Source organism: Talaromyces amestolkiae (assembly GCF_001896365.1).
Source record: "Talaromyces amestolkiae strain CIB chromosome Unknown scaffold6.1, whole genome shotgun sequence".
Taxonomy (NCBI): Eukaryota; Fungi; Ascomycota; class Eurotiomycetes; order Eurotiales; family Trichocomaceae; genus Talaromyces; species Talaromyces amestolkiae.
The window spans coordinates 547,306-573,842 of NW_024468042.1; the positions used below are offsets into that span (position 1 = coordinate 547,306).

General features: G+C 46.0%; 8 protein-coding genes across 8 annotated transcripts; 6 read left to right on the top strand and 2 right to left on the bottom strand.

Moving 5' to 3' along the window:
- Window positions 1–5,589: 5,589 nt before the first annotated feature.
- BHQ10_003769 (uncharacterized protein) lies at window positions 5,590–9,372 on the top strand (the record flags this gene model as incomplete). Its single annotated transcript, XM_040876061.1, has 1 exon — window positions 5,590–9,372. The coding sequence occupies one exon, from the start codon at window positions 5,590–5,592 to the stop codon at window positions 9,370–9,372; it is 3,783 nt and encodes a 1,260-aa protein (XP_040732273.1).
- Window positions 9,373–13,256: 3,884 nt separating this feature from the next.
- On the top strand, window positions 13,257–14,711 carry BHQ10_003770 (uncharacterized protein; the record flags this gene model as incomplete). The annotated part of the gene is made up of 1 exon (XM_040876063.1): window positions 13,257–14,711. The coding sequence occupies one exon, from the start codon at window positions 13,257–13,259 to the stop codon at window positions 14,709–14,711; it is 1,455 nt and encodes a 484-aa protein (XP_040732274.1).
- A 76-nt stretch (window positions 14,712–14,787) lies between these two features.
- BHQ10_003771 (uncharacterized protein) lies at window positions 14,788–16,306 on the bottom strand (the record flags this gene model as incomplete). The annotated part of the gene is made up of 4 exons (XM_040876064.1): window positions 14,788–15,042; window positions 15,095–15,547; window positions 15,607–15,953; window positions 16,006–16,306. The coding sequence occupies 4 exons, from the start codon at window positions 16,304–16,306 to the stop codon at window positions 14,788–14,790; spliced, it is 1,356 nt and encodes a 451-aa protein (XP_040732275.1).
- A 512-nt stretch (window positions 16,307–16,818) lies between these two features.
- BHQ10_003772 (uncharacterized protein) lies at window positions 16,819–17,694 on the top strand (the record flags this gene model as incomplete). The annotated part of the gene is made up of 2 exons (XM_040876065.1): window positions 16,819–17,272; window positions 17,330–17,694. The coding sequence occupies 2 exons, from the start codon at window positions 16,819–16,821 to the stop codon at window positions 17,692–17,694; spliced, it is 819 nt and encodes a 272-aa protein (XP_040732276.1).
- Window positions 17,695–18,222: 528 nt separating this feature from the next.
- On the top strand, window positions 18,223–21,798 carry BHQ10_003773 (uncharacterized protein; the record flags this gene model as incomplete). Its single annotated transcript, XM_040876066.1, has 5 exons — window positions 18,223–18,351; window positions 18,412–18,953; window positions 19,001–19,040; window positions 19,094–20,117; window positions 20,168–21,798. 5 exons carry the CDS (start codon window positions 18,223–18,225, stop codon window positions 21,796–21,798), a joined length of 3,366 nt encoding a protein of 1,121 aa, XP_040732277.1.
- A 247-nt stretch (window positions 21,799–22,045) lies between these two features.
- On the bottom strand, window positions 22,046–22,772 carry BHQ10_003774 (uncharacterized protein; the record flags this gene model as incomplete). The annotated part of the gene is made up of 3 exons (XM_040876067.1): window positions 22,046–22,290; window positions 22,353–22,629; window positions 22,758–22,772. 3 exons carry the CDS (start codon window positions 22,770–22,772, stop codon window positions 22,046–22,048), a joined length of 537 nt encoding a protein of 178 aa, XP_040732278.1.
- A 590-nt stretch (window positions 22,773–23,362) lies between these two features.
- On the top strand, window positions 23,363–24,334 carry BHQ10_003775 (uncharacterized protein; the record flags this gene model as incomplete). Its single annotated transcript, XM_040876068.1, has 1 exon — window positions 23,363–24,334. One exon carries the CDS (start codon window positions 23,363–23,365, stop codon window positions 24,332–24,334), a length of 972 nt encoding a protein of 323 aa, XP_040732279.1.
- Window positions 24,335–25,025: 691 nt separating this feature from the next.
- Window positions 25,026–26,337, top strand: BHQ10_003776 (uncharacterized protein; the record flags this gene model as incomplete). Its single annotated transcript, XM_040876069.1, has 2 exons — window positions 25,026–25,710; window positions 25,757–26,337. The coding sequence occupies 2 exons, from the start codon at window positions 25,026–25,028 to the stop codon at window positions 26,335–26,337; spliced, it is 1,266 nt and encodes a 421-aa protein (XP_040732280.1).
- Between the last annotated feature and the right edge of the window lie 200 nt (window positions 26,338–26,537).

Consider the following 26,537-nt stretch of genomic DNA (forward strand, 5'->3'; position numbering starts at 1 on the left):
ATTATTATTACACACCAAGGAGATGTAAAACTGAGAGATGGAGGTGCCTTGCGGTAAGTTTTAAGTAATTTAAATCATTACACTATATTCTAACAATCTGTTTCTTGTTTAAAGAGCGTTACGAAAAGTAAGACACATACGTATGCTGTTCAACAAGCTGTTTTAGGCAATAGATTACCACTCTTTATTGAAGCTATAGACCTTAGCTTCTTTTGAATAATAGGGGTCAAATTACGCACACCACGCCAACAAGGCGTCTCTTATGTGACGCCTTTCTTGCACAGCACTTAAGTGTTCAACTGTCGCCACTATGGGGCTTCCTATCCACAGTTCGTATCCCCCACAAAGCTGGCTTTCTGGAGGAATTGCTAGTTGTATGAAAAAAAGCTAGAGTAACTGCACAATCTTGTTTGTTGTTTTTATCACTAGTCTGCAGAACTGTAATCAAGAGATTGTAGACACCTTTCATGCCAGGGAAGTCTCTGGTGTGCCAATCATCAAGTAACATAAACCAGCAATGCTTTGTCTTTTGAGATGCAATCATGGTGTTGAGTCATATTTTCATTGGCGTCTTGTTGCCCTCCTTCAATTGATGGAGCGCCTGGGTATCAGAGCAGGTCTGCCCTAGGAGCTCTATACACCACTCGACAGGGTCTTCTTTGCAAGCTGCATGAAGCTAATATCAATGCATGTTCGAAACCAGCCTGTACTACCTTGCAGTTTCGGAGGGGCGTTTTTTATGGCACGAGATCAGCCATTTTTGCAACCTGAAGATTGTGATTACGAGCCTTCTAACATATCAAATTATCGCCCATACAATGACAATACGTCAGGACGCATAAACAATCTCACCAATGCTCTTGATTTGGTGGGGTCCAAGTCTGGCATGCCCGATGCATACGACTTATGACTTCGATCATCGTGATTTAGGGATCAAGAATTTCAATCGACAGAACAATACAGTACACGTCCCTCTCTGTTCTCATCACTTTACGGTGTATAGTATAGTCGTATAAATTACCATCTCTATATTACAGCTTGGTACTCATACCTATATTGGTTTCAACTTATATTTCTAGCCATTAAGCAGTCAATGCTTACTGATTAGATTTAATCTCGGTATCTGTTATTTTCTTACTAAACATAGTACGGCGGTAGCTGTGTTGGCCGGCGTTATACCCTCTATAAGATCTGCGTCGCAATTTCGAGAGCAGAGAATTGCAAAATGGGAAAGTGCCAAGGTCTTGTCCTGTACCTCATTTGATCAGGTGGTAAATGAAGCTACCCGCCCTAATATGGTTATTAACATTTCTCTGTTTCGTATTATACGTGGTAAGTAATGACACGTCAAATACCAAGATCCCGAAGCCCGAAAATCACGACATACTGTAGTCCAATCTGTGCATGCAACCCAAGATCAGTTGTTATCGCCAAGGACACTTATTACAATGTTATACGTGATTCCCCTCTTTGAAGTTTGCTGTCCTTGTTCTTGCGTCTTCAATTACATGGTACTCCGCCAAGGCTGCCAGGTTATCTCCTCGTTTCTCAGCTCTTCTCATACAATTTATGGCCAGAGAAAGAATCTCAACCTACAAAATTCCATTTTGTTTATCAATATTTCTTTCAGCTGAAAATGACGTTCCAATATAGTAAATTGGCTGATAGTCTTTATGATCAGTCTTCTGAGCAATTACTCTTCAGTGATGAGGACGCAGTCCAGGATCAAATTGGAAAACGTTCGGAGCTCATTCGAACACAACGTGACTTCCCTGAAGGACGGTGGGAATATGTCAAAAGACATTGGCTTGCCATCAGTCTGGTAGCAGGCAACGTCCTACTCTTTTTGTCTACCTTAGGAATGCTGCTCCGGTGGAATAGGGCTCTCTGTAATGAGAAGAATACCAGCTCATATTGTAAGTAGTGGTTTCCGAATTCTAAGTTTTAGCGACTCACCACTGTGTAGCTCCTGTATTTGATCGCCTTCCGGTTTATAAGTCTGAAGTCCACAACAACTTCACCATCTACTGGCCAGATGATAAGCCGTCAATTTTTCAACAGCCACCTTCACCAGAAGTCGATGAAGCATGGGATAGAATAACTTCTACGGAATCTATAGCGCTCAATGCCGAAGAAGTACGGCGTATTGGATATGATCCTGCGACCACGTGGCCAGCACCGGAGTCCGACTTTGGGGAAGGTGTATACTACGGGGTCTTAGATGTTTTTCACCAACTTCACTGTTTAAACAATCTTCGCAAGACGACGTGGCCAGAATACTATGGGGATATGAGAAAGAAGATGATTCATACCCCAATCGATTGGGATCATCATCTGACGCACTGCACATATGTCCTTATGAGGAGCATTACGTGCCATGCAGATTTGGAAGTTCTTGTGGGACAGAAGTTCGCTGGTTGGCCTGGTCTTAATTTGAATTTTGGTTCGACCAAAATGTGCCGCAACTTTGACGAGATTCTGAAATGGAAGGAGGACAATACAATCCGTCAGACGGGTCCTTGGACAGAGTATCCTGACAGACCGATTATTGAGCAGAGTCCTGAAGGAGTTCTCACACCTTACGGTAATCATCTCGGAATAGAAGACTGGGCTGAGAGTCAAAGGATATCGTTAGCGATACCTTCAGATTTAGAGTGGCAGCCTAGCAAAAGTCACGAGAGTGAAAAGTCACAGGTACAGCAATGACATTTTGGATAGTGTGTACCACGGTCTGAGATTAAGATAGTTTCATGTAATGCTAGCGATTTTACCTTTTGAACATCAGTTATGCGAGAAGAGAGTTATCCAAAATGGACATCTGTTTAGCATTTTTACACAATCTTTGATATGTAACGTATTCTCAATTATTTTTTGTGTTTTTGGTCAATATGTTTCGGGGCGTCCGTCCGATGTATCACTCAGAAACATATTGAGTAGTATTCGAAGTAGAACAGTTATAAGCACTGCAATGATTATGCTCAGGAAGGAAATGCGTATAAAGCAAATTTTCGAGACTCTATCCAGCACCCACCAACATGTCCCCAAAACTTGTCAACAGAATTGCTATATGACGCTGCTTCAAACATCGACCTTACACACGCATTCTTGATGCATCTGCTGAGATCAACAGCATTGCTAACGGGAGAATGTAGCTGCGCCAGGTTCACTAGCTTCTCGCGTTCATTTCACATAACTCTGCTAGAGTTCAATAACATGTTGATTTTGACGGATATCGAAAATTTCCACACTGGGCACGCATACGCGTCATTATGTCTCTACAAGTACTGCGAGAATTGTTTAGTATCGTGATGCGGTGAGCCTGTATATCGAAGACTACTTAGAGCGCTTTTAGTGTTATCTAAAGCATTCGTTCAGCGAAAATCAGGCGTCCAAGAAGGAGAATGGAACACGTGAGGCAGTAGACGATGAGACTTAGTACGCGGGACATGAGCATTGTCTTTTTTTTAGTTGTAGTGAGAAAAGAGAAAAGTAAAAAATATAAGTATTCTATTATATGGCTCTTTATGTACCTCTTCCTTTCCATTGATGAGGCTGACAGAACTATTTTCTAGCGTGATCATCAAATAATCGTATAAGGTACCATTGACAATATTTTAATGATTTCATATTTCATACGCCTTTAAGGTGAAATTTCCAGAATTCGTAGTGTACGTAGCTTGATCTGATAGTAGACATCTTGCAAAAGTGAGTTCCCCTCACCGAACGTAGCTAAGAAAGTAAGGTTCATTTTATTACTTCAAGGCAAAGTTTCTCTAGTGCTAATTCTTTAAGGATAATAGTGCTTAGCGTGGGGTCTAAAGAGGTTAAATATATGGTTATATGGACTACAGAGTGTTTGGAGATGTCTCAGCCTTTGAGAGGATGTATAATGTTTTGTATTAACCCTTTAATAATGCACTGGTCTTGATAAATTTTAGAATGGTGGCTTGTCAACTAAACGTACAGACTAATCTGTCAGTGAATATCAATGGCCCCCACCTCTAAAGTTAGGTGTAATTTTGACTGTATCAGTATGGTTTATTAAAAAACCACTAGGATCGAATATTTACAATGTAAAATAACGGAACATAACGACTAGTATTTCCTTACGTATAACGCCGTATGTATCGAAGTCGCAAAATTACATGCGTTAAAAATTACTCACAATAGAGGAACTTAGAGAATGAGTAATCAAAGCGGATATACCTTCTAGTAAATTTGTTACATGTCTTTGAAGCAAGATGCTCATACCGAGAGGGGAAGACATTTTGTTGTCCAATCGCATTATCCTAGTCTATCCAAGTAAAGCTGTCAACGGTGCAGTGACCCTCTTTTCTTCAAATGGACAATACTCCCGGTGCTATATCTTGTTTCCAACAGTGTCTTGCAAGTCTTTACTGGCCCCCAAATTTCCAAGCACGTTATTCCGAGTGATCTTTCGATTTAGCGGTCACCGTCGTTTCTTTCGACTCCATCCACTTACTAGACCAACCTATCCATTTGGCTACGACAAATTCCAAGCTTAGAATTACTTCCAATATGACTGTGTCTCAAGAAAGATAGCCATATTACAGATTGTTGATGACTTGCAAAACAATTGGTCGCACCAGATAAGCCTTCACAATCCGCGGCCTAGGGCAAGGCCGATCACGTGCGTCGACTGTATCATTGGTCAGAACGTTTCACAATCAATCATACTGAAATACTTTTGGTCCTTCGAGCTCATCAAATCCATCTTCCTAGCACGAAATGAGTTTCTCATGTTCTGCATTTTGGATCGATGGTCGCGTTTCAGACTGTGTGATCATCAATTATCTCGGCAAGGTTGTTCCTCTTGTGATATGTTCTGCCTCAATAGCCATCTACAGCTTGAAGCGCCTATATCCTTTTATACCGAAGGCGATTTTCCGCTACCGAAAGGTCCCTAAAAGTCAAATTTCTAACCCGGGAACTACATCACTTGCGATAATCCCACCTAGAATCAGTCAATTAGAAATCGGTGCAATTCTCGCTGATATACATATAAATTTTTTCCTCCTTGTTGGTATTGGAGATACAGCCGACCACCTCGCCGCCTTCATTTCTGCAGTATCTTCTACATACTTACTGTTCCTTGCGCTGGTGCGAAAGACACTGTGGGACACCTGTGTCAGCCATGAATTACAGTACCATTCAATCACGATTTATGCAATTCAGGTGACCTGTCTGGCAATAGTTAGCCATACAATGATCATACAAACGACGTCACCTTTTGTCTTGACTGCAAATCTTTTACGTTTCGTTGTGTTTGCAGTGCTATGTTTATGTCACTGGACTGCTCCAAGGCTACCATTATCAAGACAGCTCAAGGGTGATGACATATCAACTTCAGACATAAGCAAACAAGAGACGGCGAGTGTTATCTCTTGCCTCACTTTTTCGTGGCTCAATGGCTTAGTATGGAAGTCATTCAGGGCAACACTGGAGGTGTATGACCTTTATCCACTTTCTTACCACCAAAAGTGCGGAACAATTATTCCACATTTTCAAACCACAACGCCAGCCACTTCACCGCTTTTGCGGAGGATTTTCCGAATTGTCAAAAATGATATGCTACGACAAGGAGGATGGGCAGCACTGAACAGTGTCTTCATTCTCCTCCCGCCTGTCTTGATTAGGGCTATTCTTCAACACCTCGAATACCCCGATACTATTTTGAAGAGTACGGCTTGGCTCTGCGCTGGTGGTATTCTCGTGGCTGGTGCTGTTTCCAGCATCGCTGGTAGTCAATGTGACTGGATGGGCAATCGCATGACAGCTAAATTACGAGCCATCTTGATAAATGAGATTTACGAGAAATCGCTTCGCAAAAAGATGACACCAAATTCGGCATCTGAAGGTGAACTGCATACTGAAACACAAAATCATGCTACGGATGGCAATATCCTCAACCTCATGTCAGTCGACGTCGAACACGTCAGTGAGATGAGCGGAACTCTCTATCTGATTTGGGTAATCTTCCCCGTTCAAACAACTCTGGGAACATGGCTTCTCTACAGAATTCTAGGGACAAGTGGTGTTTTAGGCGTTTTGTGTATGGTATGCCTACTACCACTGAATTTCATCATATCGCAGCAAGTGATGAAGGTACAAGCAAAGTTATTAAAGGCTAGCGACTCAAGAATCCAGACCGGAAATGAAATCCTCAACAATATTCATACAGTAAAGTACTCAGCGTGGGAAACTCATTTTCAAAACCGGGTGATGCAAAAGCGTAAACTAGAGCTTGACGAGCTACGCTTCCGTTATATATGGTGGTCAATTAATGCAACTACGTTTCATTCTCTGCCATTTATTGTCACGATTATAACGTGTTTCTTTTATACTTTGGTATGGGACAATCCGCTGAAGACATCTATTGCGTTTCCTGCTCTGGCTATTTTCGGTATCATTCGAATTCCTTTGGATCGAATGGCTGCATCAATTACATTTTTGCTTCAAGCACATGTTTCCTTGGGTCGGATTGACAAGTTCTTGCAAGAACGAGAGTCATGGAAGATCAACCAAGTCTCGAAGTCCGAACAGTTAGACTATTTTGGTTTCGATGATGCCACACTTTCTTGGCCAACGAGAGTATCGATATCTGCAATGCAGGCAAATGATCCAGACAGAAGGAGAGGAACCGACATTCCGCTAGATGACGTCTTATTTAGCGGCATCGGCCCGTTTCGGTTGAAGAACCTGAACATTCAGTTCAAACCAGAATCTTTGAATATAGTATGTGGACCAAGTGGTTCTGGAAAGTCTTCCCTATTGCTTGCCCTGCTCGGTGAAATGGACCTTATCAATGGTCAAGTAAGGCTACCACAGATATCATACGAAAGGGTCGGCAACCCAACAACCGGCTTCACTGATGCCATAGCATATTGCCCACAGGAGCCTTGGATAATGAACGAAAGTATACGCTCGAATATTATTTTTAACATGCCATTCGAAAGTGAACGTTATGCAGCAGTGCTTGATGCAGTTGCACTGTTTCCTGATATCAGATCACTAGATCARGGTGATCAGACTCATTGCGGGGAAAACGGGGCCCGCCTATCTGGTGGCCAGAAACAACGAGTTGCGTTAGGACGTGCGCTTTATAGCAGATGCAGATATGCTCTTCTCGATGACTGTCTCAGTGCACTAGACTCTCACACTGCGAGTTATATCTTCTTCCGTGCCGTAAAGGGACCCTTGATGAAAGGGAGAACTTGTATTTTGGCCACCCACAACACGCAGTTGACTATACCACACAGTCACTACGTTGTTTCGTTAGACAGCGGTCATGTAAAGGGCCAAGGTTCTCCGGAAGAACTCGTCCGGTCTGGAATTCTGGATGCTAATATGCTCGAAAGCAAAGCAGAAAGCCCAATGTCGAGTTCTACCATCACAAATATTGGTACCCCTACACTGGACTATGCTGCGAAACCCTCACTAGATACGGACTCACTAGATGGAATATCACTCGCAGAATCAGATGAGAAAGAGACATACAAAGAGCAGAAGGCAGAGGGCGCAGTTTCATCATATGTTATTTGGAGCTACCTCACTGCCATGGGTAGCAGATTGTTCCTGGTAATTGTCTTGGGCTTTTTTGCGTTGCAACAGATTGCCTCGCTGGGGACAACCATATGGATCAAGGAATGGGCACTACAATCTGACTTAGTGCAGGATCTAGGAGAAGATAAAGCGGGGAATTTGCACGTCCAAGATTCAGAAGGCCCTAATGAGATTGTGAAAATCAATCCCTGGTTCTACATAACAGTATATACCGGTCTCTGTGGTTTATATGCATTGATAACGATTGTACGAGATCTCATCACATTCCACGGCTCGCTGAAAGCATCATTCGCCTTATTCGAACAACTGCTGAATTCAGTGCTTCACGCAAAACTCCACTTCTTCGACAGGGTGCCCCTGGGACAGATCACTAATCGATTTTCTAAAGATGTCGAGGCAACGGACCAAGTCATACCGGGGTTCGCAATCAGCGCTTTACAGCTGGTCGCAACAATAACAATGGTGGTTGTGTTCATATCAGTAGTGCTTCCAGCTTTCCTCGTCGTCGCGTTATTCATTTGCGTGGCGTACTACTTCGTGCTGGGGGTCTATATTAATGCAGCCCGGGATTTGAAACGAATCGAGGCTATACAAAGGTCTCCATTATTTCAACAATTCGGCGAAACATTGTCCGGCTACATCAGTATTCGAGCGTATCATCAAACATCGAGTTTCACCGCTCAAAATCGGAAGCTCATTGATAGACTCAATCAAACATATTTACTTCAATGCGCGGGTAAAGAATGGCTTACGTTTCGAGTCACGCTTTTGGGATCTTTGATATCCTTCTCCACGGCTGCTTTTGTGCTGTGGAGCCCTAGATCAATTGATTTTGGTAGCGCAGGCTTGGTTCTTACCTATTCTACGACATTCACGGAGAATATTATGTGGTTTGTCCAGGTGTATGCTTTCATACAACAAAACTTGAACTCGGTGGACCGAATACTGGAATACAGCAAGATTGAGCAAGAAAACTATTTGCCAAGATCAACGGCTACTTACGATATGCCTTCAGACTGGCCATCACAAGGAGGAATACGATTTAATAATTATACAACACGATACTCATCAGATCTCAATCCTGCATTGAGCCAAGTCAGTTTCGAGGCAAAGCCAGGACAGCGAATTGGTATCGTAGGACGTACCGGTGCCGGGAAAAGCACTTTGACACTGGCATTGCTACGTTGCCTCGAAGCGGAAAGTGGCCGCATAGAGATTGATGGTGTTGATATCAGTACCTTGCCACTCGAAAAGCTCCGTCAAGCTGTTGCTATTGTGCCTCAAAATCCAGAGATTTTCGACGGTACGATTCGCGAGAATGTTGATCCTTTGCAACGTTACACAGATGATGAAGTGATTTCAGCGCTTAATCAGGTTCGCCTTTATGAGCAGCTCAATAGAATGAGTACAGGACCAACTGTGAGCTGCCTAGACCGTGCCGCAGACGTCTTGTCGCTAGGTCAACGCCAGTTATTATGCATCGCGCGTGCACTCTTGCGTCGCTCAAGGATTCTCGTTCTGGACGAAGCAACGGCTTCAATCGACCATGATACCGATGCCGCGATACAAGCAAGCCTGGAAGAAAGTGTGCGGAACGAAACGACTGTCTTGACGATTGCTCATAGACTGCGGACGATCGCTGACTATGATCATATTGTGGTTTTAGATTCTGGTCGAATTGTTGAGCAGGGTTCTGTGAAAACTCTCCTCGCTGGGAATTATGAAAGTTCCGTTTTTCGTCGAATGTGTGAAGAGTCTGGTGATCTAGAGGCAGTGTTGATAGACTAAGTAACATTAACTTTTCTTCCCAATTTATGAGCAAAACCTTGGCTTCTTTGAGCTGCCGAGTAGCTTTCAGTTAGACATTATCTTGGAAAAATAACCTAGAATCGTGCTTTATGACGCTTACCGAAGCACGCAGATTATAAGCCTGGATGTCCGTCATTTATCACGCTACGATAAGGTCCCGTTGAATCCAAAAACAATTCCTGCTTAGTTGATCAATTAGACCTTTTATTTTATCTTGATGGACGTGCAATAGCTCCCAGTTGATATAGACGAGGCATCATATACAGAGAAAATATGTTGTGGGATGTCGAGGTGACGGAAGAAGGATCTGTACTCCTCGTAATAATATAGACGACTAATCACTTGTAGTTTCAGGGTGACAAAATATCATCTGAATAACACATCAGGTACCCCATGCAGAGTGTGACACCTTCCACGGTAAGCACGGAACATGGCAAGATATGATATGAACTAGCTCATGGTCATAAAGGCGACAAAAGTCGGAGTACAACGGCCTGATTTGAGTAATTCCGCAATATGAAAATGAAAACATACTTGTGATAAGAGGGCGATCACTGAGAGACATCAATATAAAGCGATAACACTTGGAACAATCTGCTGGCTCGAACGTTTTTGAATCGTACTCTGAGATCCAGTTTGATATGGGTTTCCATGGCCAAAAGTTGAGTATAATTTGATTGGGGAGAGCATTCTGACTACTTATAGAGCCAGATCTTCAAGCTCATAATTTGTCAAATTTGGTTGTATGAGGAGTCATAAATTATTAGTAACACAGTGCTTAGCTTGCTTCGAAGCGAGTCCAGGCTCATAACCTGTTTTGAATATTTCCCTCAAATATGTGTACACAGCTGACAGTACCTGGCAAAGAATCATCATGTCTCTTATTTCCTAATGATCTGGATGCAGCCTTTGGTCTGGGGATCAACCTCGTCTTATATTTCAATAAAAGGGTGGTCACTAAACTTGGGCTATTTCATATAGCCTATGTAGAGTGTCTCGTAGGCAAAGGCCGTATCCGGCATTGGTGGTATCTGTGTTATACCAGAAACCGCTGAACTTTCCCCGAGCGTTTGCTCGCTGGAGAAAGCTTAGTTGGGTTGATAGTAGGAACTCATATGACCGTTTTGTGTTGTGCCGGTGGTCGGAATTGACGCGCGAATCACTATCCCGGATGAAAAGATATTTTCCAAATCATCGAAAAAACTGAATTCTTCTTTTCCCATGACCCAATTGCTTTCGAGTTATCAGCTATGGGTTTTCCTTCCGCGGTTCGCGTCCTCCACTTTCCTGCATACAAATACTGCTGTTGTAAACATCATTGCCGGTTCTTGATTCGTCCATGTCTTTGAGCAGGTATATAATCACCGAGTCTGAATGGAAACTCTGCAGCCATCAAAACTGCTGACACAAAATGGTCGAGGTATTGTCAGAGACGATCCTGTACGCCATGCTCGTCTGAAACTCGATTTCGCCGTTAGTGGAATAGTATCTAGTGATACTAATATAGCATGTGAAATATATCAAATCTAATAAAACTGATGAAAGTGGTATAAATCGATCCTTGCTCAATGGTGATTTTGGGGGAAATGGAAGAAGGAAGAAGGAGGGAGGAGGAAGAGAGAAGGGAGAAGGGAGGCACGCCAGAAGCAAACAAAGCCATTTTATTTCTTTCAGGGCATTGAGCTTGGATGGTGCCCGGTTGTATTGCCCCGACAGCGATATGAAGAATCTTATCTAAGGACCCCAAGGCATCATTTGATGCTGATTGGAGGTGTTAGATTGACAGTATGACTTTGATGGCACAGATTATTGGTTGCCTGGGCTTATTGTTCAAGATGCAGCTACTACCCGTTTGTGCTTATAGGGTAGGATGTATCAAGCTTTTGAAAATAAACAAGTTCGGAAGTGCCCTAGCCCTAACCAAAGTGGTCAATCAATCAAGAAAAAAAAAGTTGAATATGTTTTAGTCTATCAAACTCGAGAAGTCCGCGTTCAGTTCTTGGTTAGGGCTGCTAATAAGGAACGCATTGTCTACGTGCCATTCGGTAGTTATCCATAGAATTTTCGTGATAGCCTACCAATGTACTTCGTAATCTAGCATCTGAAGTCATCGTAAACTCTTGCCTATTGACAAGTAACAGCCAGAATGAGAATAGTGGTAGAAGTGTCACGCAAATTCTTCCGTTCACACTAGGATAAACAAGGTCATTAAATTCAAAGCCGCTGGTATCTTCCCCGCCAGAAAGAGGAAGATTCCAAGGTTGTAACGAAACTGAATGAGGACAATGACCAGGACGTTGAGGAAGTCTAGGAAGAATACAATAGTAAGTCCGTGACTGTGGACTCGCTAGGGTCTGCAATATTGACGCATTCAAATACACCATATGCCTCGAAAGATGGGTGGTCAAGAATTATAACTGAAAACTAGTAACAGCTCACTACGGGGCTTTCCGACGCAACCCCGCAGCTCCGCAACTATGTGAAAGTTTGTGAATAGATACGAAGTCGTCTATCAGAAGACGACGGATTTTAACTCGCTCGCTTTCTATTTATACCTCCTTGGATACGTCCCGTAACGTATATGTTAGCATCACGCAGCCTTCCATCCTTTGAATCTCAAACATGTCACGTTCCAATAGATTGCCAAAACCAATATTCTTCGGTCCATTCTGGATCAACAGAGTCATCAAATTTGGGCCCTCTGAAGCCTTCCCCGCCCGCCCGGCAGTAGAAGCTTACTAGCAGGATATGCGAGAACTACGTTCGGGCACTGAGGACAACTGGGTGGAACAAGTACTACGAGTCGTAGGGCTGGAATAGGGATTGTATAACGCATGTTTACGTACCTAATAAAGTTCAACGGCGCAATTTGATAAAGAAAAAAAAAGATCCACCGGCAATTGACTAGGTAGGATGTCCTAAGCAACCCGAGTACGAATACGATAACCATCCCAGTGATTCGATGATGAGATGATAAAGCCAGATCAATAGACCGCTAGACGGAGGTAAGACTTTCGTCATCAAGGGTTTTGTGATATGACATGGCGTATAAGGCGAGATTTTGGTCAGCTTCTGTTGAAGATCCTGTTTCACGGAGCGATTAGCGCTTAGTAGCCCGAGAATCGGTTTTGGATCGGAGATATACATGCATGTCGTGCCGCATATTTATACGACGTCCTGGAGGGAACGAACTAATCGCATAAGAATTTATCAAAACTATATGTGGATCTGAATAACATTAAATATAGACAACAAAATGGTGCTAAACCACCCAGACACCGAGCAAACAGGCTTACTATGCCAGATCATAACTCCCATCGGCATGCTTGGATACGGCTTCGATGTCAACGATCTCGAAAAAGGCCTCGAGATAGCATTGAGGAATGACACTCCAACGGCTATAATCATAGACTCGGGCTCAACCGATGGCGGGCCAAACAAACTAGCTCTTGGAGAGACGACAACTCCTCGATCGTCATATGAGCGAGATCTTCGGAAATTGATTCGAGCAGTCAAAAAATGTCGCGTACCATTACTGATTAGTTCGGCTGGTGGAGATGGCAGCGATGCACACGTCAAAGAGTTTCTGGATATAATCGATGACATTCAGAAATCTGAGGATCAAGGGTTGGGCCCCCTGCCCCCCCCGACTCTACTTTCAATGTCTCACTAACCGTAATCGTAGAACGAAGTTGAAAGTCCTCGCAATATACACCCAAACAACGCAAAATCACCTTCTACAAAAACTCTCAACCAACAAAATCTCCGGTTGCGGCCCATGTGTCCCTCTCTTAACGCAACAGGACATCCTCTCCTCGCCAACAATAGTAGGCCAAATCGGGCCCGAACCATTCGTTCAAGCCATGACCGCCCATCCAGATTTCGACATTCTGATATCCGGACGAGCGTACGATCCCAGTCCATACGTAGCATTCTGCGCTTTTCATGCCTTTGGCAAATCTTGCCGCCCGTTTGAAGAGCTGGGTTTGGGCGTACTCGGCGGATTTACACATATGGGTAAAATAATGGAATGTGGAGGTGTATGTGCAACACCAAAAAGCTCCGCGGCGATGGCGAGTGTGTATCAGGATGGATCTTTTGATATTCGGCCGTTGGCGGAAGGGTCGAGGTGTACAACTCAGAGTGTTGCTGCGCATTCGTTGTATGAAAAGTCGAGGCCCGATATACTAGCTGGTCCGGGAGGAATCTTGGATCTGAATACGGCGAGGTATCGAGCGCTTGAAGATGGGATAAGCGTCAGAGCGAAAGGGGCCTTGTTCAGATTATCGAAAGAACATGATGGGGAACCGTATAAGATCAAGTTTGAGGGTGCGAAAGTTGTTGGGCACAGGTCTATTTTCATGGGATCGTTTTGTGATCCGATTTTGATTTCTCAGCTTCCATCATTCTTTACGAGAGTGAAAGAGTATGTGGTTCAGCAGCATTCTCATCTTGATAAGGTTGATAAGGAAAGTAAATGGGAGTTGGAGTTTCATGTGTACGGTCAAAATGCTCATAACAGCCGCCTGCAGCAAGGGGAAGTATTTATAGTTGGCGAAGCGCTCGCCAGTACACAATCTCTTGCGACGAGCGTCATTTCTTGTGCGCGAATTGCATGCGTCCATGGATCATATAAAGGACAGAAAGCGACAAGCGGCAATCTGGGCATGGGTATTGGAGGTCAAATGAATATCGAAATGGGACCTTGTGCGGAATTCTCAATTTACCATCTGGTAGAGATGGATGAGGGAGAAGAAGATGCGGTTGAGATTGGCCATGATGACTCGGCAAAGAGGTTTATAAGGTGGGAGATGCGGTGGATAGGCAATGGTCCTTCTCTTGACCATAACAAGCCTCGAGTCTTGAAAAGCAGCGAGAGCGACTCCTCCGTGACCAATCAAGAAACGTCCAAGGACACCCCAAAAGCGAATATCCTCTCAGGAATTCATCTCCTCGGCACACTCGCCCAAGTCATCCGCTCCAAAAACTCCGGTCCCTATGAAATAACACTAGACATTATGTTTTCCGATCCCACTACCTACGAGCAAATCAAAAACTTCAACATCCTCACTGCAGAGAAGATTGCATCACTATACAACATCTCCGTCGAAGACATTGTATGGTGCGGTTTTTTTGATCCTGCGTTGGCGTTCAAAGCTACTATTCCGCGTCGTGCTCGTTTCAGTGATATTGCAGGTAAAAGTTCTTCGAGTTTGGCAGTGTCATCAGGTGGACCTTGGGAGAATGATGTGCATGGTTCGCAGAAGTATTTACCCTTGATGAATATGGAGGTTGATTTTGATGTTTTGCAAAAATGATATCGAAGTACATGTCAATAAATGAGTATATCAATAGCTCCACACTTCAACATTCCCAACAAAATAGTGATTTAAATCAAGCATCCAACTCACTAAAAACATCCTCAAGTACAGCCTGAACAAGTTCTACAACACGCAAAATCTCTTCTTGTGTCGTGTTGTAGGGCGGCGCAAGCAAAATGTGATCGCCCCCAATCCCATCAGCTGTACCCTGACCACAATATAGCGAAATACTGTGTTTTGCCTCGAGTCCCCTTTCCTGAATCCGAAATGCGAGTTGTAATTGTGGATCGAATGGTTCTTTCGTTTTTTTGTCACGGACGAGTTCAATCTGTTAATAAAAATCAGAGACGCTCATACGAACTAGAAAAAGGGCGACCTACACCCCAGAATAATCCCTTTCCTCGAATATCGCCCACATGAGGGTGATCCGCGAGCTGTTTTCGCAGCGTTTCTTCAAAAAACATACCCAACACCCTCACATTCTCAACCAATCTTTCCTTCTGGATGACCTTCTGTACAGCCAAGGCCGCAGCACAAGACACTGGATGTCCCTGATACGTATGACCATGCCGAAAACTACCCGTGCTCTCTTCCAACGTTTTAATCACTTTGTCGCCTATCAACAATCCCGCAACAGGAGCATATCCACCGCCTAGCCCTTTGCCAATGGTTTGCATATCCGGGATGACATCTTCTTGTTCCCATGCGTGTAGTGTTCCGCACCGGCCCATTCCGGACATTACTTCATCAAGAATTAAGAGAGCACCGTACTTCTCGCAAACCGCTTTCATGGCTTTGAAGTAGCCTGGTACCGAGGGAACGCAGCCCATTGCCTATACCGTCCCTCTATAAGTTTGATTCGATCAACACAAGGCTACGAGAGGGCACTCACCGCACCAACAACCGGCTCAGCAACGAAAGCGCACACAGTTTCTGGTCCTAGACGCTGAAACTCTGTATCCAATTCGTCCGCCAGTCTAGCAACGTAGTCCTCATCTGATTCACCGTCCTTACGGTTTCGATAAGGATTACAAGGTGAGACGTGCGAGATGTTGGGTAGCAAGATAGGTTCAAACAATTCACGTCTGAATGTATGCCCACCCATGGATAGAGAACCGATAGTTATGCCGTGATAGGACTGCTTGCGTGCAATAAACTTTGTTCTTTGGGGCTCCGGGTTGGCTTTTTCGAGGTAAAACTGTCTTGATAGTTTCATTGCTGCTTCCATTGCTTCGGAACCTGAATCACTCATTAGTTCAATTCATTAGGAACTCAAGGACCTTATATATACCAGATCCGACGATATATACTCTACTCATCTTCCCACCGGTAGAATCTATCAGAAACGACGCCAGCTCCTCGAAGGGCTTTGTGGAGTAATAAGCAGTGTGACAGTACGAGAGTTGATTGATCTGATCAATCATGGCCTGTTTGACTTGCTCATTGCTGTGGCCGAGACAAGATACGGCAGCACCACCGGTGGCATCTAGGATCCGTCTTCCATCTTCGAGGGTGATGTAGCTGCCTTCGCCGGAGAGGGCGATAGTAGGTGCTTGGTGCAGCTGGCGATGGAGGACTGCTGATGGAGGCATTGTTATTGATGCAAGCATGCAATGCAGTTTTGATATGGGTAGTATGCAGGAATGAACGATGAATCAAAAAGTCGAGATGGGAATGGGGGATTATATAGTACGATAGGATCCACGCTTTGGCCTGTCGTCGTAGATAGGCCGGGCTAATGCGCTATCGGCATGCCGAGTTGGAGATGCCGAGCATAAGATTGGTCGTTTTCGCCGTATTGGTCTTACATCGTTGAATCTCAGCATTGACACGCTGAGTGGATAGATCGTGTTCAAAGAGTCTCTGATACAAAGGTAAGCTGTGACTCATCCTGTCAACATTCAAGAATCGTGTGCGTATTGGGAAAGTCGAGAAGAGACTGTAATTATCTCCGCATTTTCCGCCGAAGCAGCGTATTCAAGGCGTAATATTACGGTATCCATTACATACCCCACCAAAATGATTTCGCACGCACTAAGCAAACCTCCACAGTAAAGCGACCAGGACAATTACTATTCAACACACCGATCCCTGAGTATACAACATGTCGCGCCACGCTCAAGTCGAGGAGCTCTCCGACTCCGACCCCGAGGAGGTCGCTCCCTCCGATGACCTCCTCCCCGCAGACCACATCATCTCTCCTTCTATAATGCATCCTTCTCCTCCGGCGGCGGGAATGGGCATGGGAATGCCTCCTCCAGGCATGGCCGCGCGACCTCAGCCACAGCCACCCCAAGAGATCCCCAAACATTTTCACTGTTTGTATGCCGTATACTTCGACAAGACTCGTACGCGCACAGAAGGGAGACAAGTGTCCAGCAAATTGGCGGTGGAGAATCCGCTTGCGAGGGATATTCTAGATGCGTGTCAGCAGTTGGGGCTGAGAGTGGGATTTGAGCCAGAGAAGTTACATCCCAAGGATTGGGCGAATCCGGGTCGTGTGCGAGTACTGCTTAAGGATGAGGATGGAAATCTCTTAAATCCGCGCGTGAAGAATAGTACGTTCATCTGAACTTGTACCCCTAATCAATATGCTAATCGATATTTTTTTGTAGAGCACCATCTTCAAACACTGGTCGCACAATTCCTGCAAGCGCACCCTACCGACGAGAAATCCCCCTTTCGACTTCGCATTCACGGCCTGCCAATGCCAGACAAGCTTCCCGACGCCCCCGCAGCCCCTCGAGGATGGAAGATTGGAAAGATCCTACCTATTCACTCGCCGGCATATTCAGGCGGTGGTGTGAGCGACAATCCGTTTAAGGACGCCATGGCCGAGATGGAGAAGCTGGGAGGAATGCCTGGGATGCCCGGCATGCCAGGTCTTCCAGGCATGCCTCCTGGTCTGATGGGTATGGGAGAACCGTCCGGTAGTGCAGAGCCGAAGAAGAAGAAGGAAAAGAAAAAGGGAAAGGCTTGATGTCAGAGTACTCTCGTATGATATGTATAGTTTGATTATGCCCTTTCTTTACGACTTTGCATGGTGCTGGCGTTAGGCGCGTTTCTGTTGCTAATATCATAGACGCAATGCTGCATGGCTGTGATAATTGCTATATGGACTATGAATATAAAAAATAATCTCATGATTGTATCTACTCCAAAGAACAAAATAAAAGAAGCTGTAATGCGAGTTGAAAATAGGAAGGAATTGGCCAATCACGCGCCGCCGATGTCGCCGGTCAGACTCCCCTCCGCATTGGAGCTCCTTCCCCCGCGGATTTCCAACTGACATCTCCACCTCGCAAAAATTACAGGGAGCTTTCAACGATGATCTGATGACAGCGATGAGCCTTTGATTATGACCTGATGACAGCGGACTGATTCCATACATACTTGTACAGACGGCGTTGTGGCTTTGTCCTCTGATTTCCAATAGCGTGCACGTATGACTCAAACCGCGATCAACACTATGCGCCGAACTTGACTTTTGGACAATCATTAATATGTCATGTCTGAATCCACCCTCGAATCGCGGTCGTCCTCTGGTCGATACCCCGTCAGCGGAGGACGTATAACCCGGAACCGCGCCAGTTATAGTTGCCACACATGCCGCAGGAGGAAAGTCAAATGCGACAAGGTAATACTCCATTACCAGCCTGAACAAACCCCATAGACTAATGCTTTTTTCATATCACAGATTCATCCTATCTGCGGTAATTGCTCGAAGAACGCATCTGAATGTGTCTACGACACTGCAACTCCAAAGAAGAATGACGACAACGATGCCGACGACGAGTACAACCAACATGGAGTCAAGCGACGAAGGCAGACTTTGCGATCCGTCGACGAAGAAGACGAGGACTTTAAGATGATACCAGGCGAGCGAGAACAGGCAGAATTCAAGGGCGGCTCGCAAGCAATCGCAGCCCAACTCAACAAACTTACAAATATGATTGAGAATCTGAGCAAGGCCAAAGGACCTTTACCGGTAGAGGAAATGAGTCGCCAGCTGCAAGCAATCAGTCAGGATGTTGATCAACAGGCTTCTGTTGGGTCTCGGGCGGCTTTGTCGTCGCAGAATTCTACCTCGAATAAGTTGTCTAGTTCGAGGGATACGAGTCCACGTCGCACGGGTGATTCAAGCGGAGATGAGTTTCCTGTGCCGGCGGGAAATGCTACTGATCCTGTAGATCCTGTAATGAATTTGGGGCATCTCAGTCTCGAAGATGGCAGATCGAGGTAAGCAATTGATCTGATCTCCATGAAACTATCCTCTAACCTATCAGATACGTCGGTACAACGTATTGGGCTTATATATCAGATGAGGTACGATTCCCGTTCTACTTCTAATTCTTGGCTAATTAAAAAAAAACTATTAGATCAATGAACTCAATCAACTATTACGCGAACAACACGAGTCGCATGAAGTACCTCCGTCTACCGATGGTGATACGGATGCCGTAATGGTATCTGTGGATCAACCCATGACGAGAACTCCTTACCCACCTAGCCGTCGTCAAGGGTATCGGTCGTCGACTAGCGGGCATCAACTGAACAGAGCACTTTTATTCTCAGGAGAATCACCCACCGCGCTTGACAAGAACATCGAACCATACATGTTGGAGGATATGCCGACACGGAGGCAAAGCGATATTCTATATAAAGGATTCATGTCTGGTATCCATGCGATAAGTCCGGTACTACACCCGCCTACAATATTACAATCCTATCATGCGTTCTGGGATTGGTATGAGAATAGCGGCTATTCTGGAGAGCGATGTCCGGATGTTACATTTATTCCACTGCTTTATGCTATGTGGCATGGCGGTTCTGTGACAATCTCGATCCATACAATCAAAGCCGAGTTTCCTAATGCTTCAAGCCGCTCTGAACTGTGCGACCCGCTTAATGAACATGTGATTACCTGGCTTGATAGAATATCTTTTCCGCGCAATCCATCTTTGCATGGATTAGTCGCTTTTCTCATTACGAAGACCATTCTTTCTCGAGAAGAGGAGCCTCTAGCGAGCAGTCTTTTCATCAGTACTGTGCTGAGAGTCGCTCAAGCGATGGGTTTGCACCGAGATCCAGCGCAATTCGGTATCAAATCTAGTGAAGCCGAAACACGGAGGAGGATATGGTGGCATATCATCCACATGGACGGCGTTGTTGCCATGTCTTCCGGTTTGCCCCCTTTGGTTTGCGACGAGAGTTACTGGGACGTGCGGGAGACCAGTGAAGTGAAAGATACACTGTTAGGGACACCGCAAGCGGAACAGTACTCTCGGCTGGTGGAAGGCAATCTCAGGCCGCCGGATAACCCTGATGATCCAACGGTCTGCGGTGGTAACTCAATGGTCAACGTGTTTTATCTTTGCGCGAGGGGGAAATACGCAATGGCTCGTAAGTTCACATTGGGCGTCATGAACAGTGATAGTGCTAATAGAATCCAGGGGCTGTCAGGAGAATCATGAAAATCCAGTTAGGAACGAAGCCAGTCACGGGTCGTGACATGGAAGAATTGAGGTCGATTCTCGTCGATCTTCAATTTCAGCTGAACTCGCTTATCAATCGCATTCCACTTGCGCAACATCCAAATTCTTTTGGGGCTAAATCTCCAGGAAACACAACGCGAACTGCCCCTCAAGGTCGAATTGAGCAGGGTTTACTGCCCGACGACGGTCCCGGGGGCTGCTCGGAACAGTACCACACTCCAGTTCTGGTAGCGTTCCATAAATGGGCACGAATTCTTCTTTCGTTGTTCCTGGATAAAGCATTCTGCGTCGCTTATCAACCATTTCTTAAGAACGCAAGAAGTCGAATATGGCCCACAGCACGACAAGGTGCTCTACGGCATTGTCATGGTTTCATGGAAAAGTTTATTGCACTAGCGACAGATCCAGATTTTCAGCCTTTTCAGTGGAGTTGGCCCGGAAATCMCCAGCCGATGCATGCCACCATGATAATGCTGATTGATTTATACGAGCGTCCAAGCAGCCCCGAAGCCCTACGGTCAAGAGCATTTATCGACAAGATATTTTCAATTAGTGGACCGGACGGCGGCGTCGTCGGCGGAGAAGACGGGGTTACTACAGCACGGCCATTAAAAGACGGCGGCCGAGAGGCATGGGACATGATGCGACGACTGCGTGAAAAGGCATGGCAAAAAGCAGGCTTAAATCCCCAGCAACTATGGACGGAGCAGGCTCAAATCCAGGCCGGGGTTGCTCATAGTGCTAAACGAGCAACACAACGGTCGTCTCATGCGAGAAGATCAATAGATACTGCTGCACCACTTGCAAAGCCTGCTGATGATGCACAAGTGGCAGATTTCAATAGACGGTTTTTTGAGATGACTCGGAATCATGTTCTGGTCAATCCTGTTGTATCGTCGTTGAGACAGGAATCCGCGCAAACTCGGCCGTTGCCTGTGTCGCGTTCGAATGTGTCCATGCAATACCCGACACAAGCTCAACTCAATATACCACCCAATATACCCTCACCTACTGGCTTCATACCGAATCCATCTCTCGACAGTCAAAGCCTCGACGCAACTTTAACCCTCGCCAATCTCGCGTCTGGTTCGATGATGAACACCCCAAGCCCACAGAACTTCATCCAGCGACCGCCACAACAACAATACCGCCAGCCTATCCAACCAGCCCAACCCTACCCAATAATGCAAACAACATCCCGATCCTCCTCCTCCCCAACCGCCACAAACACAACAACCTTCTCACCCCTCAACTCCCCGCAAACCACCGCCATGGCCGCGACATCATCCAGTCCCTCCGCAGGCGCGCCCTCAGCACCAACACCGCCTTCCATGATGGACCCCAATCTGACATTCGATTGGGACCAATGGGACGCCGTGTTCGGGCAACAATTACCCATGGCCGACGAACTGGTTGAGTTGGATCCTGTAGCGGGCGGATTGGGTTTGGGTTTGAATAATTTGGGGATTGATTTGTTTTCGACAAGTAATAGTACTAATAATATGGGTCTTGGTGTCGGTGGCGGTGGGAGTGAGATGGCGACGACGCCGGCGAGTGATGTCTGGCGGGACTTTGAGTGGCAGTACTAAACCTCTGCTCTTGTATATAATCGCCCACCTAGGTACACAGTGTCTAGTCGTATTCTACTCGTCTTTCACGACAATTACATATAGACCACTCTGGCGTGTCTCTATTCATAGTTCTTCGTAGCGACATAACATTTTGAACTGTCAATGGTAGACATGACTTGGCTTGACTAGACTCAACAGAAGAAAAACATGATGGGAATCGTATTTGTTGGGAGGTATATATGGCATGAAAAGTGATATTTCCCATTTACACCTTCATCTCCTCAAGGCCATGCTTCCACACAGTGGCATAAGGGGTAACGCCATCATCACGGAAATCGATGAGAACATGCATGCCATTGGGGTCCATGGACTGGTTCATAAGGACATCGTAGTTGTCGTAGTTGGCAAGGATCTTCTTGACAGCTGCGGCAGCGCCGGACTGGAATTCCTTGATTTTCTCTTCGGAGGCACCTTTTTCCTTGAGTTTATTGTTGACGGCTTTGACGTAGGCTGTAACAAATCAGCAAACATATATTAAGAGTAGGTGGGAAAAGAGGGGGAGATGGGTTTACATTTCAAGTGCCCTTTGAAGGCATCCTTGGAGGGCTTCATGCCCTCCTCAGTCTTGAGCCAGACGAGACGGAACTGGTCCTCGATATCGTGGACCATGACCTGGCCACCCTCGCCACCTTCTTCATCGTCACCACCTTCGGCGGAAGGGTTGGCGCCTTCGAGCTCGAAGTTTTCGGATCCTTTGAGGTATTTGCGGCAGTCGGCGGTCCAGAGGACGGGGCCGTCTTCGATGATCTTGAAGGTGTCGGAGATGATCTCGTCACCGGTGATGATATCCTGACACGTCCGTTAGTGAACTTTGCTGGGTTGAATTGAAAAGTTGTAAGGCGGGGGGATCGCGAGGGAAAAAAAAATAACAAAGGACAACCCCGCTTCAGGTATAAGTTGAGAGGAAAAGTACACACCTTGTAAATAATCATTTTGAAGAAGCGAAACGCTACTGCTGTTTTCTTGCAAAAAGAGAAAAAGTGAAAGGGCTGGAGTATGGACAGGAACAGAGACACTCTGATGGGGAAGAAGGAGAAAAAGAAGTAGAGGGGCAAGCGTGTGAAGTTTTTGTCGCCGCGAATTGGCTGGCCGAGGGGGCAGGTGGGGGAGCGCCGCTATTCCTTATTCGGCTTAGCTTACTTTTGTTACTCTCTTCCACAGAGTATTGTGTGTTTTCTCAATGTCAATTCCCTCATACTATTATTATTTTACAATCTATGTCCATTACTCTGTCTTGCTAACTGTTCTAGGATGTATATACGCGGTGTTTTTCACATAGTGGTCCTTAGAATCCAGTGTGGTCGAGTTAAACTATCCCGATCTGTCATGGTGTCTTAGTAAACTTCAGCTCTGATGAATCCATCATCTCTACATCTACTACATACTAGCATCAATCATGTAAGAACAACTTGCCGACGATATGATTGAACAACGTCGAAACATCCCTCTGCGTACAGCATGTGATCCATGCTCGACAGCCAAAGTGCGCTGCGACAAAAAACATCCAGCCTGTAGTCGGTGCATGCAGATCAATCTCAAATGCTCCTACAGCGAGTCTCGCAAACATGGAAGACTGTCCCGGCGAAAAATACAGGCGCCTGAGCGCACAGCTACTGAGAGTCGCCCCTTGGCACCGGCGAAGCTTACAATGCCGATTACGGTGGCAGATCAAACTGGATGGGAGTCTTTGCTGACTGGGTCAGAGCCATTTTCAGGAGATCAAACTTGGGAGGCGGCAGGAGAGCAGCAATTCGACACAGCTGTACTATCTTCGTGGCCTGAAGGCGTCTTCAATACTGGTGAACTAGACAGTTGGGCTCTAGCTGTACCAGCGGATCCATCTACGGAGCCCTCCCAATCCAGCATTAACAACAGCAGCACACACAACTGCGAGGCCGAAGCCATATCTATACTCAATTCAATGCAACATGGCGAGATGTATCAGGGCTTGACGTCCTGCTCCACAGACCCAGCACAAGCATATGCAACCCTCATCCTCTCGCCAAGTTTTGACCGCGTACTCGCTGTCAACAAGACTGCTCGCGAGGGCTGGAATAAACTCGTGCGGTGTTCCTGCGCACTATGTCCTCATTTACTCTTACTTTATACGTCGATACTATCCAAAATGCTGTTTTGGTACCGCATTGCAGCGACGGAGAAGCTGGAAGATGATGCTGCCTCGAGTAGTGGTAGTTCGAGATACTCGCCTGATGAAGCACCAACCGTGGACAGGTTCAGCATCCGTCCGACCACAATACAAGTCGGTATACTTAGTCTAGACGCTGAGGAGCAGGCTCATATGCGGCGGGTTCTTTTGCTTCGTGAGTTGCGGACGACAGCGAAAGCAATTGACGATCTATTGGTTGTAGATCGAACGAGTCTGAAGAGCGCAGATGAGTTTATACGCATAGGCGTGGAATGGGCGCTGACGGGTATTTCCCGGCAAAGAGAAGAACTGCAAAGCATAATCCGACTAGTCAAAGAAACGCAGTAGCTCAGAATTGGGTATAGGAATCAATCTCCTGATATACTCCAGTCATGTTATGTCGGAACGCTCAGCCCGAGTCGCCACCCAATCTGTGCGCTGATTGGCGGCGTGTGCGAGCTTTACCGCTTCAGGGGCTGATTAGATAAGCCGGATAGGCAGGATGTCCGACCCGCGATCAATTTTGATCTCCTCGTTGCGACATCTCCTGTTTTTCTTTTCAATTGTATAGTCTCGTTTCCCGGCATGGCAGATTGTCCCATGACCGCATCATAATTTCACTGCTTCAGACCTTCCTTTATAATCCTTACATCCAGTTGTGTGGCTTAGCTTTGTCGTCTTGCGTGACTCCGCGCCTCAGCTTACGCGAGCGACAACAATCCTAATTCTACCGAACCTACCCCGAATTCAGAGCAAATTTACACCAAATTAATACTATTCTTCGACTTCTTATTTTCGCGCTCCTACTTCTTCTCTCACTGCTCCTGCCCGTATCGCTACGACGCAGGGCGAGTGACCGTCGCTCCTTCCACCGTACCCTTGAGTGAATCGTACCAAGTCTCGTTACCCCGAGTCGTCGGCCCTTCACCCACCTTACAACTACAACTCTACCTCGATCACAAACACAGCACGACTCAATTCTTTGACCGACCATCCTTAATTATAATCAGTCCCCTACATATTTTTAATAATTCTCAACATGGCGTCCAACTCGTCCCTCGTCTACGATTTGCCACCCCTCCCATCATACACCCTCACCCCGAGGGAGCCGCTCATCTCACCCATCCCCGATAATATCCTCGCCTTGATGCTCCCCATAATCGCCTACTGGGGCGTCTCCATGATCTTCCACGTCATCGATGTTTACGATTTGTTCCCGCAATACAGACTCCACACGCCCGCCGAGCTGCTCAAACGGAACCATGTTTCGCGCACTGACGTTGTAAAGGATGTTATATTGCAGCAAGTCATCCAAACGATTGCTGGTTTTAGTGTCTCTTATTTTGATCCGCCAGAATGCACGGGAAAGGAGGTTTATGATGTGGCGGTTTGGGCGAGGCGGATCCGGATGGTGCAGAGACTTGTACCGGGTCTGCTTGGGCTCGTGGGCATTGACTCTGTTAACCTTTCCAAGAGTTTGTCGGGTTTCCCTACTTTATCTGCTGCACTAGCAGGAGGTGTATATCCAAATCTCTGGCAAACTATGGCTCTGGACAATGGGCTTGAAGTCGTGGCTCCGGCTTTTGCGGGCTGGGAGCTTACTTTGGCAAGCTTCATTTACAACTATTTCATCCCGGGACTGCAGTTCTTCATTGCCATTCTGGTCGTTGATACGTGGCAATACTTCTGGCACCGGGCGATGCATCTCAATCGCTGGCTTTATGGTGAGTACATTTTCCCGATATGAAGGTAACCGACTGACGTCTCTAGTAAAATTCCACTCCCGCCACCACCGCCTTTACGTTCCTTATGCATTTGGCGCACTATACAACCACCCCGTGGAGGGATTTTTGCTCGACACCGCCGGAGCCGGCGTGGCATTCCTCGTTACTGGTATGACCTCTCGTCAAGCTATGTGGTTCTTTTCTATGTCGACTATTAAGACTGTCGATGACCACTGCGGCTATCATTTCCCTTGGGACCCACTTCAGCTCATCACCTCCAACAACTCAGCCTACCATGATATCCACCACCAAAGCTGGGGAATCAAGACCAACTTTTCGCAACCATTCTTCACTTTTTGGGATCGATTTATGGGAACTCGCTGGGATGGAGAAGTGAAGATGAAATACGAGCGTGCCCGTGTCGCTGCTGAGAAGCAAGTCGAGCGTGAACGGCTGGAGAACAATGGCGAGGATATTGATCGTGTTCTAGAGTCCGAACCCGGCCCATTAGATGCCGCTGGCGAGGACTTTGCGCAAGAAAAGACGCCATTCAAGATTATCCCCCGAGCGACCCGATCCGCATCACGACGAGCTCACGGCGTGAATGGCAGTATTCGTCAGAAGTAGTCGCCTTCCGACTTTGTGTGTATGATGACTATGTACGACAGTAATACGGAGGTAGCTGGCTACCTTTGAGATGTTGAGTCCTTCCCGGCTTGCGTTTTTGTCTTCTTCCCGGGGTTCTTTCGTTGTATCAATACAGTTTTGTAATATCTTTGACCGTCGTTCGTTGGAATGTACATCTGATCGATCTTATGTGACTGCTA